Source organism: Rhinatrema bivittatum, chromosome 12, assembly GCF_901001135.1.
Source record: "Rhinatrema bivittatum chromosome 12, aRhiBiv1.1, whole genome shotgun sequence".
Lineage (NCBI taxonomy): Eukaryota > Metazoa > Chordata > Amphibia > Gymnophiona > Rhinatrematidae > Rhinatrema > Rhinatrema bivittatum.
Window position 1 is genome coordinate 70,843,459 of NC_042626.1, and position 21,270 is coordinate 70,864,728.

The 21,270-nt window shown below is 44.3% G+C and overlaps 1 protein-coding gene across 1 annotated transcript in view; it reads left to right on the forward strand.

The window, feature by feature from the left end:
- The first annotated feature begins 281 nt into the window (after positions 1 to 281).
- The window catches only part of LOC115073649 (keratin, type I cytoskeletal 9-like), a 45,860-nt gene continuing 24,871 nt past the window's right edge, over positions 282 to 21,270 (forward strand). The window contains exons 1-8 of the mRNA XM_029572249.1: positions 282 to 969; positions 1,625 to 1,707; positions 2,171 to 2,327; positions 3,709 to 3,870; positions 3,982 to 4,107; positions 6,807 to 7,039; positions 10,112 to 10,221; positions 10,543 to 10,630. Coding sequence (XP_029428109.1) covers positions 337 to 969; positions 1,625 to 1,707; positions 2,171 to 2,327; positions 3,709 to 3,870; positions 3,982 to 4,107; positions 6,807 to 7,039; positions 10,112 to 10,221; positions 10,543 to 10,630 — 1,592 coding nt within the window. The 5' untranslated portion in view covers positions 282 to 336. The remainder of the gene's footprint in view (positions 970 to 1,624; positions 1,708 to 2,170; positions 2,328 to 3,708; positions 3,871 to 3,981; positions 4,108 to 6,806; positions 7,040 to 10,111; positions 10,222 to 10,542; positions 10,631 to 21,270) is intronic.

Here is a 21,270-nt window from a genome sequence, read left to right on the forward strand (position 1 = left end):
GAAATAAAGAGAAAAATAGAATTACTCAGCTTCCCCATGATCAAACTAGGGAAGCCAATATATAGTCAAAGTTTCACACTGCTGCACCCATCTCCCATCCAATGATAACCAACATCCTAAGGGCAAATGTATAAATAGGCATAGCGAAGTACGCTTATTAATAATGATAATTGATCTATAGACAAGAAATAATAAGCTGGCATTAAGAGAAATGGGATCAAAAAGTGACACACCCTCCCAGTTTTATATATAAAGACTAAAAGCTGTCCATATATCACACTCCCCTCTGGAGCTACATTTCTACACTTGGGAGAGGAGCATCTCTACTGGGGCACGATGGCTTTTCAAGCTGGCAGGGTATCAATTAAGAAAGCTAGTGGAAGGGTAGTGGGGAATTATGGAGGAGGCTTTGAAGGAGGCTTTGGAGGAGAAGGCTTTAGCAGCTTTAGTGGCCACGGAGGAAGTGGTGGATTTGGTGGAGGCCAGGGTGGGAGTTTTGGTGGTGGTTATGGTGTTAGCCAAGCTGGATTTGGTGGAGGCCAGGGTGGGAGTTTTGGTGGTGGTTATGGTAGCCAAGCTGGATTTGGTGGAGGCCAGGGTGGGAGTTTTGGTGGTGGTTATGGTGTTAGCCAAGCTGGATTTGCTGGTGGCCAAGGCGGATTTGGCATTGGTTATGCTGGTAATCAAGGTGGGTTTGGTAGTGGTGGATTTGGAGAGGGTGGCTTTTATGGTGGCCAATTTGCTGGTGGTGAAGGCCTCTTATCTGGCAATGAGAAGGAGACCATGCAGAATCTAAATGACCGTCTGGCTGACTACCTGGAGAAGGTAAATGGCTTGGAGACGAAAAATAGTGAGCTGGAGGTTAAGATCAAAGAGTGGTATGAGAAGCACCATCCTGGAGGATCCACTGGTGGACCAGATCGTGATTATAGCAATTATTATAAGATAATTGAAGATTTAAGGGATCAGGTAAGGATTCACACTTATCAGAAAAGCTGCATTGTACATTAAGCCTCATTAATTTAACACAACTCGTTCATGTCAACCTGTGAATTTTAACATTATCAACATTTTGCATCTGATCCATTGCATGCAGTCATGTAGACCAACTCGAAAAAGGTACCGTAATTCCAAATGTGGCTACTCTCAACCATGAATTTGATGCTTTTACTTAATATCTCACTTATAATCACATTAAGCTTTATAGAGGTCAGAACAAATAACATTTAATTTATAAATAATCTGTAATAAAATGTTGAGAGAAAGGCAATTATGCACGAAAATCCTAAGACAGACCTCCTCCCAGTATTATAATTGACAAAAATGATTTGCCGATCTGAGATTAATATCTGGCGTTCTCATTGTAGACAGCTACCTCAGCAAACTACTGTATTCTCAAAGATTGCACTGTAACATTAGTTCTCTAGAACATGCTCTGAATTATTTTAGCTGGAAAAGCGCGATGCAATGAAACGATGATGATGATGATGGGTTGGGTAGGAGGATGTAGTTGTATTTTCAAGCTAAAAAGAAAAACTAGGCTACTAGCTAATCTGCCCTCAGTTACCATAATGTATTGCCAGGAGCAGCAGTATGACATCTTTTGCTCCGTCCTGTCTTCCAGATCTTCAATTTATGCACTGAAAATGGCATGCTGATTCTACACATTGACAATGCCAGGTTGGCAGCCGACGACTTCAGGCTGAAGTGAGTGGAACAAGCCATTGTCATAATAGCAGCTTATCTAATCCACCCCGCCCCCCTCCAGGAAAGATGAAAGCAACCAAATTCATCTTCTTTTTCTGTGAAAGCACTTTTTTACCAAGGCTACCCGAAATTATATTTTCAAAATCCAAACAAGCCCTAGAATAATGCTAGTATTCCTGTCTATGCAAACTTAAACAGCAAAGGGAAGCTTGTGTGTGATGGTTTCATGCATTACTACAGGGATCCCAATCCAAAGGAGAGTTTTAATGAAGTTAGATAATACATTATCCAACAATTTCTGTATGTAAGAAACACCACAACCATCTCCTTGAAAAAGGTTTTATATGGAGCAGAAAATCTGTACTAGACACAATGTTGGGAATTACAAGAAAAAAACATTCAGTAGATGAATCCATTTCTATTGAAAATGCTTCTTCTTTTTTTTTTTTCTTTCCTTGTTCAGGTATGAGAATGAGCAGGTCCTACACCAGGCGGTACAAGCTGATACCAACGGCCTGCGCAGAGTCATGGATGAGCTGACTGTAAACAAGTCTGACCTGGAGATGCAGGTGGAAAGCTTGAGCGAGGAGCTCGCCTTACTCAAGAAGAACCACGAGGAGGTAGGACTATTTCCTGATTGCTTGCAGTAGAGAGATGCAGAGCAATTTGGCAATGTCTCTCCTCTGTTCTCTAGTGATTACGTTAACTTAACATTCACCTGAAATAAATTTAGGAAAAAAAATATCCCACAAATTTCAATTTTTCGAAAAATAAATGCCCTATACTTTTTTTTTTCTCCGGGTACACCTTTTGGAAATGTTCTCTACTGCCCCTGAGAAAGAAATACCTTAACGTACCATCTGCCTTTTCGTTGTCATCCCCACTCATTTCTCTCCTAGATTCAGAAGAGCAATAGCTGGTTGAGACAGAACAATAAGGAGAGGGGGAAGAGCAGCCATAGACCCTGCTTTAAAAGGGGTCAGGGTGAGAGGCACTTGTTTTGCAACCACCTTTGAACCCATGCCCATCCCATTTTTTTATGCATTGCTCTGTACTGATAACACCCATCAAGTTCTGAGAAACGCCTGAAGCTACAAAGTACAGGATTGTTTTGCTCTGCAACTTGGGCAGATCAAATTCAAAGTAAGAAAAACTGTTATCTTGGTTTTAAGCAAAAATACAGAAAGCACAATAAAACCATACCAATAAATAAACCAAGTTTTTAAATTACATTACATGTCTTAAAGCCCACAATTTTTCCCAGCCTTTAAGTTATGAGACCAACTATTATCTTATAATTAGATTCTGGTTATCTGATTGCCACAAGTAAAAAGAGAAATTAGCTACAACATCTCTACAGAGTATGATGCAATGCTATTTCAAAGATGAATAATATATGAAGATATATGGCCAATAATGTGTACATTTTACATGCTCGTGGAGACTGGGTACAATGTCACAATTATGAAGTTGTCATGGCACTGAGTAAATGATATTTAATCACATAATGCAGTCTGCACCGTACTGAATTTTGGGACAGGCTTGTGACTGCTTTATGCACTTTTCTCAACCTTCCTAAGAGTTCAACAATGGGTGGGATCAATGCCCAGTTCATTTATCAAATACGCCCATTCCTGGAATCTGTTAACTGTTCACAGTTTGGCTACCAACGCTCAAAGATTAGCATTATCCTGAAGATCATTGCAGTCGGGGAAACCATAAAGCCGTCTTCCCCCTAGTCACCCATCCAAATAAAACATGTTGGCTCCATCCACTTGTCACTGTCTGAGAGATGAGAGCTTCCTAAGGTAATGGTGGATGGGTGGCTAGGTACTAATATATTATGAAATATTTCTCATGTTATTAAATTGTGACAGTATAAGAACACAAGAAGCTTCAACACCTGCCCTGTACACCAAACCCAAGTTCTTAACTAAAATGTGAATACCTGATGGCCAAGATGAAAAATTCTTTATTTGGTCCCCTTCTCTCTCTTTCTAGGACAAAAAAGGACTGACAGGCACTACTCTTGGAGACATTAATGTAGAGATGAATGCTACAGCAGGCACTGACCTGCTCAAGGCTCTGAATGACATGCGGGATCAGTATGAAATCTTGGCGCAGAACAACCGGAAAGAATGCGAAGAGATTTTCAACAACAGGGTAAAAAGGGTTTCTCTTCTCCTCTACTTTAGAAGGCAAAGTTGAAAACTGAAAGCCATTTCTTCAAAATTAAACTCGCATTCTGTTTACTCTTTTGCTTTGCCCCCTCAGTGCCGTGATCTGAACCAACAGATTTCCAGTGACATTCAGCAAGGTCAGTCAAGCAAGACTGAAGTGACGGATCTGAGGCGTTCCCTTCAGTCTCTGGAGATAGAACTGCAGTCACTATTTGCCCAGGTCTGTGCGAGCTCACTTTGGGGAGCTTCTCCCGTGCAAAGTTCTAGTAACTGTAGAGAAAAATGAAGTCTTTGCAGGCTATCGAATGTAATCTAATCTAATCTTGCACTCGTATTCCACTTTTTCACCCCAAATGGTCTACAACATGTTAAAATACAATATATAATACAAAAGCTTAAATGCAATGAATTAAAACACAAATACAAATTCAGGCAGTAATCATCTATAGTAGCAATTTTCAAAAGCCCAGTAAAACCTATTAGGTGAATTCAAAAAGCTCGGCACGTACCAAAGCCGGTAGGTATGCACGTCTCTTAGGCAGGCGCATGCTGTGCGGATTTTAAAAAGCATGCGCGTATGTACATATGTACTGGTACGTGGACAAATCAAAAAGTGAAAAAAGGGGCAGGGACTGGGCGGAGCATGGGCATTCTGGGAAGTAAACTTGAAAGGTGCACACAAGTGTTCATGTGCACAAGCGCATTCCAGGGTCCTCTACTGCGTAACTTTACTTCTGCTATGGATGGCGTGGAAGTATTAAAAAGAACTAGGCGAGTCAGTGGGCTTATAAGAGTCAGGGTAAAAGGGAGGCGAATTAACAGGGGGGTCGGGAAGTCCAATCCATTAACTGGACAAACTGGGAACAAGAGCTAGTGCGTCAGCGCACGTTGTTTTTAAAATCCCTCCCAATTATTTGGTACAGCCAGCATTTGCGCACATATGCAGGCGTCCATATAACACTGTGTGCACATGTACGCTCATACAGGCGATTTTATATCATGGGCGCATATGTTATAAAACACCCGCATCCATTCTTGCGAGCCAGCATATGCGCATATATGTAAGCCTGCGAGGCTATTTAGAAATTACCGTCCCTATACCTTTAACCACATATATGGTGGCTAATTTTGTAAAAGACCATTTTTGCAGGAAAAGCTCATTGAAAATTGCCCTCCCTATACAAGTTAAAACAATTAATAACAAAAGTCTACACAACAATAATAAAGCCCCAACACCCAGCTGAGCCTCATTCTGTAGTCTCATTGGAGAAAGTCTCAACTGATTTATACCACGTAAGCATAACAAAAAATTGATTTCACTAAACCCATTGTAACCATGACCAAGACCTACATTCCTCTCCCCTGAGTGTACAGGACACTCCATCTCACCTATGACATGGGATGACATAACTGGCCACCAATGCCCTCGAAGCAGCTCCCAAAGAGGCAACCATCGCTGGGATACCTCTTCAGAGATGTTTCAGCCCCATTGTAGGCAAGCTCTTTCAGATAAAAACCTTTTATTGGCCCAACAAGGGAGGAAGTGAAAACCAAGTGTCTGCATAGATTTATTTAGCGCTTTTCAACTTTGACTCTATTACAAATGTCCTCACTCTTACTGGTTCATTAGGGTAGGCCTTAGGCCCATGATCCACATCCCCTCCCACAAATTTGGACCCAACTAGTGAATTTTCACTGAAGTTACCTTGTCTCCGGATGGATTGAACTAGTTAGTTCCAGCTACTTTCTTAAAAGAACTGAAAAGTACTAACCAAAACCAATGCTGTAGTACATGAGCTTTTGAGACCACTAACTGTAGGCCCCTCCTTCAGATCTGATAGGGGCAGCTTTTGCAGTTCAAAATGCCTGGTAGCAATAACCTGTTTTCTAAGCAGCATGGTTTGGTTACATTATTTAGCACTTATGGGAATTTCTGAACTACAGTATGCTAACGTAAAGGTACAAAGGATAGTTTAATCTGAAGGGCTAAACGATAAACTCCGGTTTTGCTTTGTTCTACGCTTTAAATTTTCTGCATGCTTATTTGGCTATTATCCATTCTGTATGAAGTTCCATTTTAGTTCATTATGGATGTTCATGTAATGGAATGGCTTAGCCTGAGTCTAACTGCCCTGGCTAAGGATGTATTTAGAAGCTAGGCCTTATTTTTTGGACTCACGGTTCTCATACCATCCCCACATCACGTAAGTGTACAACTATGAGAACAGAAGGCGTAAACACCAGATATGCAATGCCTGTGGGGAGGGAGTTCTCACCCTGGATCATGTTTTGGGAAACTACATACATTACTCAAAACATGTTTTTAGATGCATAGACAAAAAGGATATAACTAACAGAGATAGGGGAGGGAGATGGCAAAGGGACAGCTAACAAGAAAGAATCCTCATTGACAAAAGCAACTCAGCTGCCCTAATCATACAAAAAGTGTTTGCACTAAATTACTATTATAGCAACTATTGTCTTTGCTATTTCTGTTTCTTCTGCCTTGTTTTCTGGAATGCAGCTTAGCATTGATAATAAACACTGATAATCCTGGTCTCCACAGTTGTGCTGACTCGGTGTGTGAATGTAGCATGAAGTATTTCATGTACCGTATCCTTCAGGAAGGGAGTCTGCAGAATACTGGCCTTGTGTCTTTCAGTGGAGGATTTCAGCAGAGGAAGTGGCTGGGGGGATAGCGGCCCTTTCTTTTCTTCTGTCTTTACCACAGCCACACACAGAGTAAACAAGTAACAGTTCTGCATGTTTTATTTTGGTAAATCATTTTCCTTATTAATTTAGAGGCACACACTGGCTTAAGATTTATTATTTAAAAATAATAGTTACAGAAAAACCCTTTTTCCAATGGACAAAAATTGTGAATTCTCTGTTTGATGGGCTCCTGTTCTGCCTTCACAGAAAAAATCCCTGGAAGAAACCTTGGCGGAAACAGAAGGCCGTTACTGCATGCAGATTGCCCAGATTCAGGCCAAGATTAGCAGCGTGGAGGAGCAGCTGGCAGCAATCAGGATGAACATGGAGGAGCAGAGTGCAGAGTACGAAGAGCTCCTGAGCACCAAGACCCGACTGGAGATGGAGATCGAGACCTACCGCCGCCTGCTGGATGGACAGGAAGGCACAAATACGGCAATGTATGCTTAAATCCCTCCTCCAAAATTTGAATTCCAAAATTATCACAAGTGAAACAAAAGGATGGTACAGCTAGTGACATCCCATTTTGTAGGTTGGTTATATCTGTGCAAATGTTTGTCCCGGGTGGGAGGAACTGGGATTTAGCAGCTATGAGGATAACCTTCAAACAGCTATGCATAGCAGCATATACACATGTATGTGGCCACACATAGTTTCGCCATAGTATTTTATAAACCGGCAATATTATAAAATACAACCATATTTAACCCGCAAAATATGAGTATATAAATGTTTACATGCAATGCACTGAAACCACATCTATCAATGCATTGAATGCATGTACTTTTCCTACCTATTTTAAAAATATATGTGTATATTTTACATGCGATAATAGAGTAGAACTTCTTCGCGTAAGTCGGTCAATTTTAACATTGCCGCGTAAATTAAATTAACCAGTTTACTAATTAGTCCACAGTTCACCTAATCCTTCTCCGGTCACCAAGATCATCCTCGTTCTTCAGCCTGACTTCCCCAGTTCACTCAGATCTTCCAGCCAATACACAATAAACACATTTACTCTCACTTATGCCAGATAATTAGCAGGGGTAAAAATATGCAAGTAGGCTGGCAAGTGTATGTGCAGAAGTGTCTTATAATAGCAGCTTCTGTGTGTGTGTAGACCTTGCCCCCGCCCCCCCAACACACACACAGAAGTCCCCTTTTTTCGGTGGATATATGCACGAATGTGAACAGTTTTGAAAATTTGAAGTTCACGCGTATGCTTCACATACGCATGCACTGTTTGGAAAATTCACACCACAGTGTCAGTATTTTCACTAGCATGATTTATGAAAATGAAGAGGAGGATTTTACAACAGGGCATGTGGGGATGAAGTTTGGACTTCAGCCCGGATTTTCAAAGCGGACTTACATGCAAAAGGGCGCTCTGAAAATTTGGGGAGCCACACATGGATGCGAGGGAGCATGTGTACATGTGATGGTATACAATTTACGTGCACGCTTTTGAAAATCCAAAGTACGCACATAAATGATTTTTCCCTTGCCCCCAACTCCATCCCGGGAATGATCCTTTCCAGTAAGGAATCTCTTCCATGTATACTTTTGCGGGTGCTCACCTCTGTCAAATTTTCAAAAGCCCATTTATGGGCATAATACCAGGTTTTATAGATGGAAATGCTTTTTAAAATTCACCTCATAATGTATGATTTGCTATTACTATTTAACACTAATTCCCCTAAAGATCATGTGGAGCACCCCCTATTAGACCAGTGTGCCACCTTCATCTCCTCCATATTTCTCTGTCTCCAGCAGATGGAGGTGGTGCAAAACCTACGGCCTTCACCTTTTCTGGAGGTGTTGGCAAAGATTACAAAAAAAACAGACTAAAAGCAGACTACCAGATCAAAGGACATCAGGAAAAAAAAAAGACAAGAGAGGAAAGGAGATCCTCCCAGGGTGTTGGCAGGTCCCAGTGGGGCCATCCCTCCTGGTTGCAGGGTGTGAGGAGCCTGACATGGCTTCTGACGTTATATTAATCAGTCCTAAGTTTTATGAACTAATACTATTTTAGTCAGGAACATTTGATAGTCTACAGCCCTAAATATAGGAGTACAAGTGATTATTATAGTCCTAAGTATATGATTAGATATTATTTATTTCTGAGACTAGATATTATTTATTTCTATGTTAGCCATGACTTTGGCTTTTCCTCCTCCCAGTTCTATTGCCCTTGTTTTATTGTAACTTTCATTCACTTTTTCTCTCTTCGCCTATTGTTCACGTTGATGTTAATGTTATTGCACAGATGTTTATTGTAAACCGATACGATATGATTGGTATCATGAGTGTCGGTATAAAAAAGCCCTAAATAAATAAATAAATAATGTATGCCAAATAAACTGGCATGCATGGATTTTTTCTTTGAAATGAACGCATAAAAGAAGAATTTATTCACAAGCAATATATTAGCACCATCCTATTGCTATTTCATCTACGGCAACAACTGCTGTAGTCCTTCTCTTCTGTCATGGAAGTTATCAGTAAATTATGCCGTGTCTAAGATGAGTATTGACCGAGCATTCCCTCTCGAAGCCATGGCCAACTGAACTCCCAACTCATGAACAGCTGAAGTCGCTCAAGAACTTCATCCAAGTTTTAGGATTTCCTACAGGCATATTTCGTTGCCATCATATTCCCACAGTCTCTTCTGGTCAGGGTTTGTGTTGCCCTGGCGCCACTCTGCAACTTGAAAGTATCCATATTGCAACAGAGGAATCGGAAGACAAGTTTGTGAGTTTGGGGGATTTTCACTCTGAGTTGCACGGTTTTGACACTGCCACTACCTTGCAGTTTCTTTCCCTACTACATCATGTTCAACTTGTAGTAGCGTTAGTAACAAAATAAAAAGGCGAATTTTAAAAGCCCGACGCACGCCAACATTTGGGGATGCCCGAATATGTCAGGCTGGTGGGCACCGAGCAGATTTTAAAAGCCGCCCGGATGCACGCTTCAATACCGCTGCGCGCACAATATTGGACGTTCTCAAAAAGGAGTGTGGGGGTGCTCTGGGGAAGCACGGGCTTTTCGGGGTTTTGACCCGAAATTTGCCTGTAAAAACTCGGGTGCACTGGCACGAGCCTCGGTCGCCTGCCGTGTAACTTTACTTCTGCTATGGATGACATGGAAGTGATAAAACAAAGAAATCCAGGCAGAGCAGCAGGGTTTTAAGGGTCAACGCTAATAGGGGGGAAAGGAAAGCAATTAAACCAAGGGCTTTTAGAAGACCTAGTGGGAACATGCTGGGAAAACTGGCAATGGCATCGGCGCGCATCCCTTTTAAAATGTAACCATATGTGCGGTAGATCCGGCTTTTGCGTGCACAGGCACATGTCCACTTAAAATTAGGCGCCTTTGTGCGGATATATGCGCGTATGTTATAAAACAGCCGCGTCCCTGGGCGCAGGCCGACAAACGCACTCAGTGTGCCCGCGCACTGCTTTGAAAGTTACCATCCCTGGGAATGCTTCTCAATGTACATTTTTGTTTTACAGGTCAGGATCTGGAAGTGGGAGTGGAAGTGGGAGTGGAAGTGGAAGTGGAAGTAGAAGTGGAAGTGGAAGTGGAAGTGGTTCGAGCCGGGCCTTGCACCAAGTTACTAAGGGTAATGAGCTTCAGAAAGGGCATGGTCTAGGATTTTCCACACACCTAAGACACTGAGCTGGACCCCAGTCCTCTTTATAAAGTCACACCCAGCTATTTAGTATTTATAAAGCTGGTTTACTGAGATGGCAGAACTACAGAATCCAGAATGCTTTGCTTCTAAAATCAAATAAAATTATAGCATAAGAATAAAAGCAAGCAATAGTAGCAAAATATGTATGCCCTGGTGCTCAAAAGTGATTTGCCTGGTTGAAGAATTAACTTTTAACTCACTCTGCTTTATTGTCCATCTAAAGAGTCCTTTGAATTCTCTGCTATTTAGCGCCAAGCAAGGTCACAAAGGTGAGAAAGATTACTGAGGAGATTTATGATGGAAAAGTTGTGTCAACCCGGGTGGAGGAAGTTGAAAAGTAAGGAAAGGGAAGATGAGCAAGCTGGATCTTCCTCCTGAAGCTGATGCCTGAGAGCTCCGCCCCTTTACGCAGGGATTGCCTATGGTCGAGAATTCTCTTTTCATTTTACTGGGAAAGGTTCTTTCTGGGAACCTCAAAACTAAAGTGCTTTTTATTTCTCTTTGCCTGATGTTTCAATAAACTTTTTTTCTGATGCAAGTTAATCTTTGTGTCTTAAGCGTTCATTGTGAAAATTAAGAAATTAAGTACAGCGGTATACATATCAGAAGCTTTTTGCATACCGGAGCTAGGAAAGACTTTAGCGCGTGCAGTTATCCCTGAAATCATGTTTAACAATTCTTTTTTTTATTCTGCAAAAATATAAACGCAGAAATAACACAGAATGACGTAGCAACAAAGCCCAAATCATGCAACTTGCTATTTTTGAGCAATCAATACTGCATTGCATTTTTCAGCGACTCCCCCACATCTTTTAGTTTTAAACAGGAACATCAGAGAAATGAAATGTCATTTAATATTTCAAATCTTCTGCATTTGTAGTGTAGGCTCCTCTCCTGACCTCTGTAACTGTTCGAGGATACCCATGGGACCGCTTCTGTGACATGAGCCTGCCATTGAGAAACAAGGATCATGTTGGGAACATTCGATTTATTTGCCTCTGTCCTTCCCTGGAATCCTCCCAGACCTAAAGCTTTTTTTCCCTCATAGACAGTAAGGGCTGGATTTTCAAAACATCCAACTGGCTGATTTGGGGAGTTAACCAGTTAAACGTTTCCTTTTAAAGTTTTTACCCCAGTGACCAGCTAAATTTAAGCACCCAAATTCAGAAGGTGGTCAAATTCAACCAGGCCAACAAAGGGGCGGGGGCAGATCCAGGGGTGTTACTGTGAGTCCTGGCTTTCAGGCAACCCCAGCTACAGGAGTGTAAGCCCACTCACCTAAATATAACTGGCTTGTGCTAATTATCTTATCAGCTCAGCAAGCAGCTCTCATTGCATGGGCCTGATAGTGAGGGTCAAAAGAGGGTTGGACAAGTTTCTGAAGGAAAAGTCCACAAATAGTTATTAGCCAGGCAGACTTGGGAAAGCCAGCTCTTGGTATAACCAGTGGTTAAATTTACATAAGGGGGGTTATAATTTGTTTATATAATAAACTTGCCTGTATCCTAATGACCTGTAAGGAGAGAGAACTGCTAAAAATCTGTCAAAAAAAAGCTGTTACGGTTCTGTCTGGATGCTATGAATTCTGCATGTTCAGTGACGCTGTCATGGTCCCTGGAATATTTACTGAAAATATCGGAGAAACTGCTGGCACTGCAACTGTTGTGGCCAGTGCAGCAAGAAAACAGTATTTGTTTTTGCATAGTGCTGTACTAGATAAGAGACACTGAGCGATAGAGTTTTTTACCCTGTAGCTGAAGCTTATTAGAAGCAGAGCAGCTAGCAGTATGCGTGTAATAAAGGCGCAGCAGAACTGACATGGGAGTCATCAAGCTGGAAGGGACCTGGAGGGGATACGTCCTGGTTTTACAGAGCTCAGAAGAACTTTTACAAGTCTTTAAAAATGGATCTGAGCAACAGAAAAATATAAAAATAAAAAAAAGGCAGATTCTAGGTAGAGAAAGCCTGAATGAACTTCCACTTTGGATTTAAAGCCTCAATTAGATGCTGCCAAAATCCATCTTAAAAATGCTCAGAACTTCTAAAAAAAACACAAAATACAGAAAAAACAAAGAAAACCCCTGAGGTGAGCACAGGTGGTTTGGAGCCCCAGAATGAACAAAAATACCACAGTTACAACAGCTTCCCAAAGTGCCTAAGGTGAACCAGATGATCCATATTGGCCATGTCAGAGATGACTAACTAACCTCATCATGTGCTTTTTGGAGGGGTTTTGTGAGATTTCAGAGGGAAAGTGTGGTGTGTCTATTTAAATAAGTTAGTAATACCATTTTGTGAGTCAGTTCTGGAGGGAAATTGTGAAGGGACTAGTGGACTGATACATATACGTTTCTCACTGATAAAGAAATTTAGATTCCATCTCGGTTTCAAACTATTCCTCAAAATTCCCAAACACCCATTCCTACAACTTGATACAAAAATGGGAGGTATCCATAAGTTAAAGCTATGTTAAAACTGGTCCTAAATGCCTCTTAGAACTATTTTTTGCTGAGGTCAGCACAGGAGCACTGATTTCCCTGGCTGTGCCAGTTGATTTCAGTCAGTCTGGGTTTGAATAAGTGAGAGAACAGAAGGCACCTGGCCAGTTCTCTTCAGAGACTGCTCTGAAATCCCAGAAATACACTACAGTGGAGCACAGAGAGGAAGACTCACATCTCCAGTAAGGTTGTTTATTTATTTATTTTATTTAACAGTTTTATATACCGAAATTCTTGTAAGAGGTTACAAATCAATTCGGTTTACATTGTAACAGTAACAGTGCCTCAGAGAGTGCAATTACATTGAAACAAGGGAATACAAAACTAGGATCATGAATTGATGAAAAAAAAACAAGGGTATAACTCAGTAACAATGTTTGAAATAGCGTTATATTTGTTTTACAAAAAAGGTACAGTCCAGGGTAGGCAGTTTAATCATTATTATTAAATTAACCTGGCTGTATTGTGATGAATTTTCATCAGCCATTGATAGCATTATAAGAGTTGACTGGAAATGTGGCAAATGTAATATGGATAAAGTGAATGATTTTCCAATCACTGTACTTACATATGGCTGTATATGCCACTATTATGTCTTGAATTTTAAGAAACATCAACCTAATAAATGAAGGTTGACCGACGTGCCGCAAATGCGCAGTAGAGAGCAGCTCTACTGCGCATGTGCGGGCGAGCACGTCGGTCTTAGGCAGCGTAAGGAAAAAAAAACATGGCGGCGGGTGGCGGCGGCGGCAGCGGGCGGCGGCGGTAGCGGTGGCGGTAGTGGCGGCGGCGGTAGTGGCAGCGGGCGGCGGCAGCGGCGGCGGCGGTAGCGGCAGCGGGTAGCGGCGGGCGGCGGCGGCCAGTAGCGAGGGAGGGAGGAGAGAGAGGGAGGGAGGGAGTGGGAGGGACGGAGAGAGGGAGAGGGAGGGACTGAGTGAGGGGAGGGACTAGGAGGGAGGGACTGAGTGGGGGGGAGGGACTGGGAGGGAGGGACTGAGTGAGGGGGAGGGACTGGGAGGGAGGCACTGAGTGAGAGAGGGGGGGAGGGACTGAGTGAGAGAGAGGGAGGGAGGGAGAGGGGAGGGAGGGACTGAGTGAGAGGGAGGGAGGAGAGGTGAGTGTGTGGGAGGGAGGTTAGGGGGTGGGGACGATGATGGGGAAGCGGGAGACTGAGGAGGAGATGTGAGAGACAGGGATGGTGAGTAAGTGGAAGGGGGAGAGGGAGAATGAGGGAGAGCGTGAAGAGACAGGGATGTGAATAAGTGGAAGGGGGGAGAGGGAGAATGAGGGAGAGGTGAGAGACAGGGATGTGAGTAAGTGGAAGGGTAAGAAGTTGTGGAGCAGAGAAAAAGAGAGTGGAGGAGGGCTGAGAGGGTGGGGAGTGACTGAGGGAAGGGGAGAGAGGTGGGAGTGACTGAGGGAAGGGGAGGGAGGTGAGAGTGAGGGGAAGAAGGCAGTGGGAGACAGAGGGTGAGTAAGACTGAGTGGAGGAAAGGGGAAGAGTGAACGAGGGGAAGGGGGAGAGAGGGAGAAAAAGTGTAGAAGGGTGCTGTGTTAGAAAATGGACTGAAAACAAAATGTAATGTAGCCCGTTTTAAACGGCTTAACGGCTTGTATAATAATAAGTGATCTTGGCTTTCTCTAACAAGAAGAGGACTACAGCTCTCATAATATATGAGAATACACATATCTTCTAATTGCACTGATTTAGGAGAAGCAGACTCTGACTCAGCAGAAGGTCTAATTTACTGTAGTAGTGAGCTGTGGTGAGAGACAAGCTGGATATATGAAACTGTAAGCTTGCTTATAGCAAAGCTGATAATAGAACCCATTGAGAAAGCTAAAACAAAAAAAAGGGGGTGTCAAACAGCAGAGCTGCTGCTAAAGTGAGAGGAACCATTTTCTTATTTATTTTAGGTGGAAATACTCTGACACTGTGAGTCATCACCTTGCACCAGGTTGAGAATATAGGCAGAGTACACAGAAGTACAGATAATAATGCTTTAATACTTATAATATTCCCAATACAAAAACACTTGTTGGCACCTTCTTAGATTATGTATATAAATATACAGCAACGGGTCATGACTACAGTGCACTGCGGTAATAGTGTAAGAGGTGAGTGAGAGAAAGTGTGAAAATAATCCTCACCATACACGGACAAGCATCTGAATTTAATTCCTCTGTGCTAGCTAGAATAAGGAAATGTAATTATCTTTTATTTCCCACAATCAGTTAGCCCAGTTCCTGTTTAGCTGCCATGAATTAGCACCGAGGGAGCACTCTTAGTACACTTGGGAAGATAAACACGGTTAGAATAGTGCAGGAACACGCTATTTTATTTAAAGAGTATAGACAGGTTTCTCACTGTTCCGGAGACACCATACCCAGTACAGCAGGAGGATCACAGTAGGGAAACAACATCCAGGACCCTCTGGCACTCAAGCCACCTCAACGAGCAGCGTTGCAGCAAGCCACGCCCCCTATCAGAGGCAGAGGGTGTGAAGATTCACCCTAAATAAAGTCAGCTAAGTGTCCACTTGCCACAAAGTCTGGCTAGACTGAAACGTTTCAACACCACAAAGAGAGAGAGTACAGAATCACTGCAGCAGCTGCCCTAAGTAATTGTGCCAGAGACATACGTGAAGAACACGTATTGAAGATTAAATTTCTTCATAGCAGCATTAATTACTAAATTCTTGATATAGAAAGAACAGCAGTTAATACTCAAACCGTACCTATCTTATTGTTTTATGGTAAAGTTAGGAGAACCATTTCTTTTCATTTAAAATTAGGGATGTGAATCGTTTTTTGACGATTTAAAACAATCGTCAGATATATTTTAAATCGTCAAAAATCGTTAGAGCCGCGATACAATAACAATTCCCCTGATTTATCGTCAAAAAATCGTAAATCGGGGGAGGGCGGGAAAACCGGCACCCTAAAACCCACCCGACCCTTTAAAACAGTGGTTCTCAACCTTTCTAATGCTGTGACCCCGCAATACAGTTCCTCATGTTGCGGTGACCCCTCGCCCCGCCCTCGCCCCGTGAGGGTGGGGTGAGGGCGGGGCTTTGGTCATATGGGGGCGGGGTTATGGATGGGGTTGGATTTTAGTGCACACTTATCATTTAATTATGACATTTATAATGTGAATGTAACTCAACTCACCATAGGTTCTCACATGCATGGCACACTGACCCATGATCGTCACGGGGCTAGATGTAAAAAGTACAGTTTGTATCCACAGGAACCCCCTGACCCACAATAATGGATGTAAAGCAGAATTATGACATTCCCCATACAACTCACCCCTACAAAAAAGATATTCTGGTTCTAGTGACATCTCAGTAACAGCAACTCAAACTCCTTCTATTTCCAGGCTCAATAGCCCTACTTATGAAAAGACAGCAGTTTACCACCAATGCATGTCCTCTGAGAAAACACAACAAATAAGACCGATACAAACGCTTACATGCTAGCAAAATATCTCATCTCGGTAACAGACACAGAACCGACCTAACATACTCCCAGGATCTGTAGTAATGCACATAAACTAATCCGCACACAGTTACACCTGTATTATGGAATACACTCAAACAGGAGCAACCCTATCTATGAAAAGGCAACACTACAAATATTAAATCAGGTCCTAAAAACCAATACACCTCTTATTAGGAAAACAGAACTAGCAAGCAGCTATAGATCCCCACACAGAAATAATTGTAAAACTATACTAATAAGCAGAATAAATGTTTCAAAACAGCTATGAACATCCAACAATTAAAAACTCATAAAAACTATTAAACATTCTCCAAACACCAATAAAATATTTCAAAAAAGCAGACATCACACAATTAAAATGGCAGTCAAGAAAAATAAACTTAAAAAGCCACCTTTACTTACCCCCTCCAGCAGCTCTCCTACTCCCCTTCCCTGCAAGCCGTGGCACTCACCAGAAGCAGCAGTAGAAGCTAAGCTCTATACTTATGGTCCTCTTCCTTAGTGCCCATGTCTCTCACACATACACACCATACCAGTCATGCCCCCATGACCAGTTTCTGTCTCTCACACACCAATCATCTCCCAAACAGTCTTTGGCACACACACACCAGTCACCTTCCTGAACAGTTTCTCTCATGCCATACACACACACACAGGCTTCCCACTCCCGTGTTCTACTTACATATACGGGCTTCTCACTCTCATAATCACTTTCTCACACACACACACACCAGTCACCTTCCTGAACAGTTTCTCTCATGCCATACACACACATACACACAGGCTTCCCACTCCCGTGTTCTACTTACATATATGGGCTTCTCACTCTCATAATCACTTTCTCTGTCTCTCTCTCTCTCACACACACACACACACACACACACACACACACGCACACACACCAGTCTCTCACTCCCATGCTTGTTCTCTCCACATGCACAGGCTTCTCATTCCCATAATCACTTTCTCTCTGTTACACACACACCAGTCTCTCTCATTTCCATGCTCACTCTCCACGTGCACAGGCTTCTCATTCCCTGAATCACATTCTCTCATATTCACACACACACACCAGTCTTTTTCTCTCACACACACCATCACCTTACCAAGCAGTCTCTCTCTCTCATGCATGCACACTCACCCAGGTTTCTCACTCCCATGCTTTCTTTCACCCCCACAACACCAGGCTTCTTACGCCCATGCTTTCTCACATACCCAGACTTCTCACTTCCATGCTTTTTCTCTCTCTCACACACACACATCAGTCACCTCCCTGACTAATGTCTCACACTCTCACATACACATCAGTCATCTCCCTGAGCAATCACTTTCATTGTCTCTCACATACACACACACATCAGCTCTCTGACCTGTCAATCACACACAGGCTGGCCGGCTGCTTCTCTCTCTTTCTCTCATTCACTTCCTCTTCTCCCCCGAGCACAAGTGGGAGCTGCAGCAACCTCCGCTGGCCAAGAAAGAAGAATCCCATCGGCCGCGGGAGGCTCATGCTGCTGTCTCCTTTCTCCATTACCGGCTGCTTCTATTGCTCGGGGACCGATGCTGCAGCCGCTGCTGCTACTTTTTCGCGCCGCGCAGCTCTCTCTCCTTCCCGCGCACCGCGATTCACTTCCTGTTCCGGGTCACGGGAGGGGGGGGGGCAGGCGCAGGAAGAAGAAAAGGCCCAGCCGCGGGTGCAGAGCTTCTTCTAGCACCGCTGCCGTTCCCGATGGGCTTGAACGTGCTGACAGCCTGGCGGCAACGGCAGCGGGAGAGACCGGGAGCGCACGACACACCTGCCGGTGCTTGGCGGCGCCGCGGACCGGCAAAAAACTCCCACGGCCCGGTCCAGGTCCGGTGGTTGGGGACCCCTGCTTTAGGCGACCCCTGTGTTTTGGGCATTCGACCCCCGCCGGGGTCGCGACCCACAGGTTGAGAACAGCTGCTTTAAAACAAATCCCCCACCCTCCCGAACCCCCCCCAAAATGTTTTAAATTACCTGGGGTCCAGTGGGGGGGGGATCCCGGCGCGATCTCCCGTGATCTCCTGCTCTCGGGCCACGGCTGCGTTAATAGAAATGGCGCCGGTGGCCCTTTGCCCTTACCATATGACAGGGCAAAGGTAGCGCCGGCGCCATTTTGGTTCCTGTCACCCGACGTCACGAGTGCAGGAGATCGCTCCCGGACCCCCGCTGGACCCCCAGGGACTTTTGGCCAGCTTGGGGGGGCCTCCTGACCCCCACAAGACTTGCCAAAAGTCCAGCGGGGGTCTGGGAGCGACCTCCTGCACTCGCACCGTAATGCCAATATTCAAAATGGCACCGGCACTACCTTTGCCCTCACTATGTCATACGGGCGACGTCGGCCCGTATGACATAGTGAGGGCAAAAGTAGCGCCGGCGCCATTTTGAATATTGGCAATATTCAAAAAGGCGACGTCGGCCCGTATGACATAGTGAGGGCAAAGGTAGCGCCGGCGCCATTTTGAATATTGGCAATACGGCGCGAGTGCAGGAGGTCACTCCCGGACCCCCGCTGGACTTTTGGCAAGTCTTGTGGGGGTCAGGAGGCCCCCCCAAGCTGGCCAAAAGTCCCTGGGGGTCCAGCGGGGGTCCGGGAGTGATCTCCTGCACTCGTGACGTCGGGTGACAGGAACCAAAATGGCGCCGGCGCTACCATTCCCCTGTCATATGGTAAGGGCAAAGGGCCACCGGCGCCATTTCTATTAACGCAGCCGTGGCCCGAGAGCGGGAGATTGCGCCGGGACCCCCCCACTGGACCCCAGGTAATTTAAAACATTTTGGGGGGGTTCGGGAGGGTGGGGGATTTGTTTTAAAGGGTCAGGGTGGGTTTTAGGGTTGTTTTGGTGTGCCGGTTTTCCCGCCCTCCCCTGATTTACGATTTTTTACGATTTAAAAAAAAAAAAAACAAAACCATGACGATCAGATTTCCCTCCCCCCCCAGCCAAAATCGATCGTTAAGACGATCGATCACACGATTCACATCCATATTTAAAATACTTGTTAACTGGGAATTAAAAGAAAACCAAGTTGTATTAACTGTGGAGAACTTACGATACCTTTATAATATTTTCATTACTTGTTTCTCACTGTTTAAACTTGTGATAATAAATCTGAGTCGTAGCTCAGGATTTGTAAACTTTCTATCTGCTTACATTCAAGTGTTTTTCCTATTTGGGTTCTGCCTTCTCTCTCTTCCCTTGGGAGACTCGCTGGGTGGGTTCCGGACCCCTATTCCTAATATTGGGAGACCCGGTAAGAAGGAGAATTCCTATTCTATCCAGTCCCCCTCTGGGCAATTAAAACGGGTGACTCTGATACCACCTGAAGCCCCAATGCTGTGCCAACGCTGCCTCTGCCACCGCAGCGGGAGGGTCACTACGAATACACCCCAGAGGGATGGGGGCTTAGACTGGAAATGATAGACAAGAAACAGATCAATTATTGGGGATCTGACAGGTGCTTGGGACCCAGTCTCAGAGGCAGGATGCTGGGCTCCATGGATCTTGGTCTCACCCAGCATGGCATTTCTTATGCTCTGTCTTTTTGCAGTGAAAAATATGGGGTTTTTTTGTAAACTATGATAATTTTGAGGTTCCTATAGGATAAGTTTTTAAATTTCAGACCTGGCAGCACTGCTTGGGGCTGTCCCTGCACAGCCTCGCACATACTGTGGCCTTCTTCTCCTACTCATCCCCTGCTGTCCTGCCATGGCAGTGCTGTGTCGTCATATTCCTAGGCCCTGCTTGCTGCAGAAGACATTTCAGGGGTGCTGGAGAAAGCACTTTTCGAGGTAGGGAGCAGGGCCATAATGTGAGGACCTACCGGTAACTTAGTGATGGGAAAGAACCTGGAAAACAGGCCCTGAGCACAAATTATTGATGTCTGAGATACTGTGATACTGTTCATCTTGTTATTGGACATAGGACTGAGTGGCACTCATTCTTTCAGCTTCATCCATTGGTACAGCAACAGACAGATAAACTGGAGCACTGGGGAGATTCATGTCTTGTCCAAGATTAGATGACATTGGATTAGGGCTGCCACGTAGAACCCCTGGCATGGTAGTCCTAGATATAAGTTCCCAGAGGCCATTTCTCACATATAAGGGTAGATTTCATAATTTTGCGCGAGCGCGTACTTTTGTTCGCGCACCAGGCTAAAAGCAGACGTAAATCTGTGCGCGCCATCACCCGACCCAGGGGCTGGTCTGGAGGCCTCGACCACGCCCCCGGGCCGGCGCCACGCCCCCGGGCCTGCCCCCGAAACGCCGCGTCACGCCCCCGAAACGCCGCGTCATTTACGCAACGCCCCTGACACGCCCCTTTTACAAAGCCCCGGGACTTATGTGCATCCCGGGGCTCTGCGCGCACCGGCGGCCTATGCAAAATAGGCGCGCCGGCGCGCAAGGGCCCTGTGCGCGTAAATCCAGCCGGATTTACGCGCGCAGGGCATTTAAAATCCAGCCGATAGTGTAACATATTGCTCTTACAGCTTCCAATGATGTTTTAGGATCTCATGGTCAGGATTTCCTGAGCAGGGGGAAGAGAAGTCCTTTAGGCCCTGTGCCTTGCAGAATAAAGTCTTTGTATACAGCACTGATGAGTGCTGATGTATCTATGTATTAGGAAACATACTGAAAGCTGATTTGGTCTACAACAGTACTTTTACTGAAATGATCTACAATAATGACATGATCTTTATACATGCACTTTCATGTCTAGATATTACAATTAAGCTCCATAATAAATGTGTGACCTCTTCAGTCCTTTAATTTATTAATGGATGTAAAAGCCAATTACCCAAATTCTTGTAATTTAACTTTTCCCTCATTTCCCATAGTAAGGGCCAGTTGTAACCTTCCCTCCCTTAAAGTTAAGAACATAAGAACATGCCATACTGGGTCAGACCAAGGGTCCATCAAGCCCAGCATGCTGTTTCCAACAGTGGCCAATC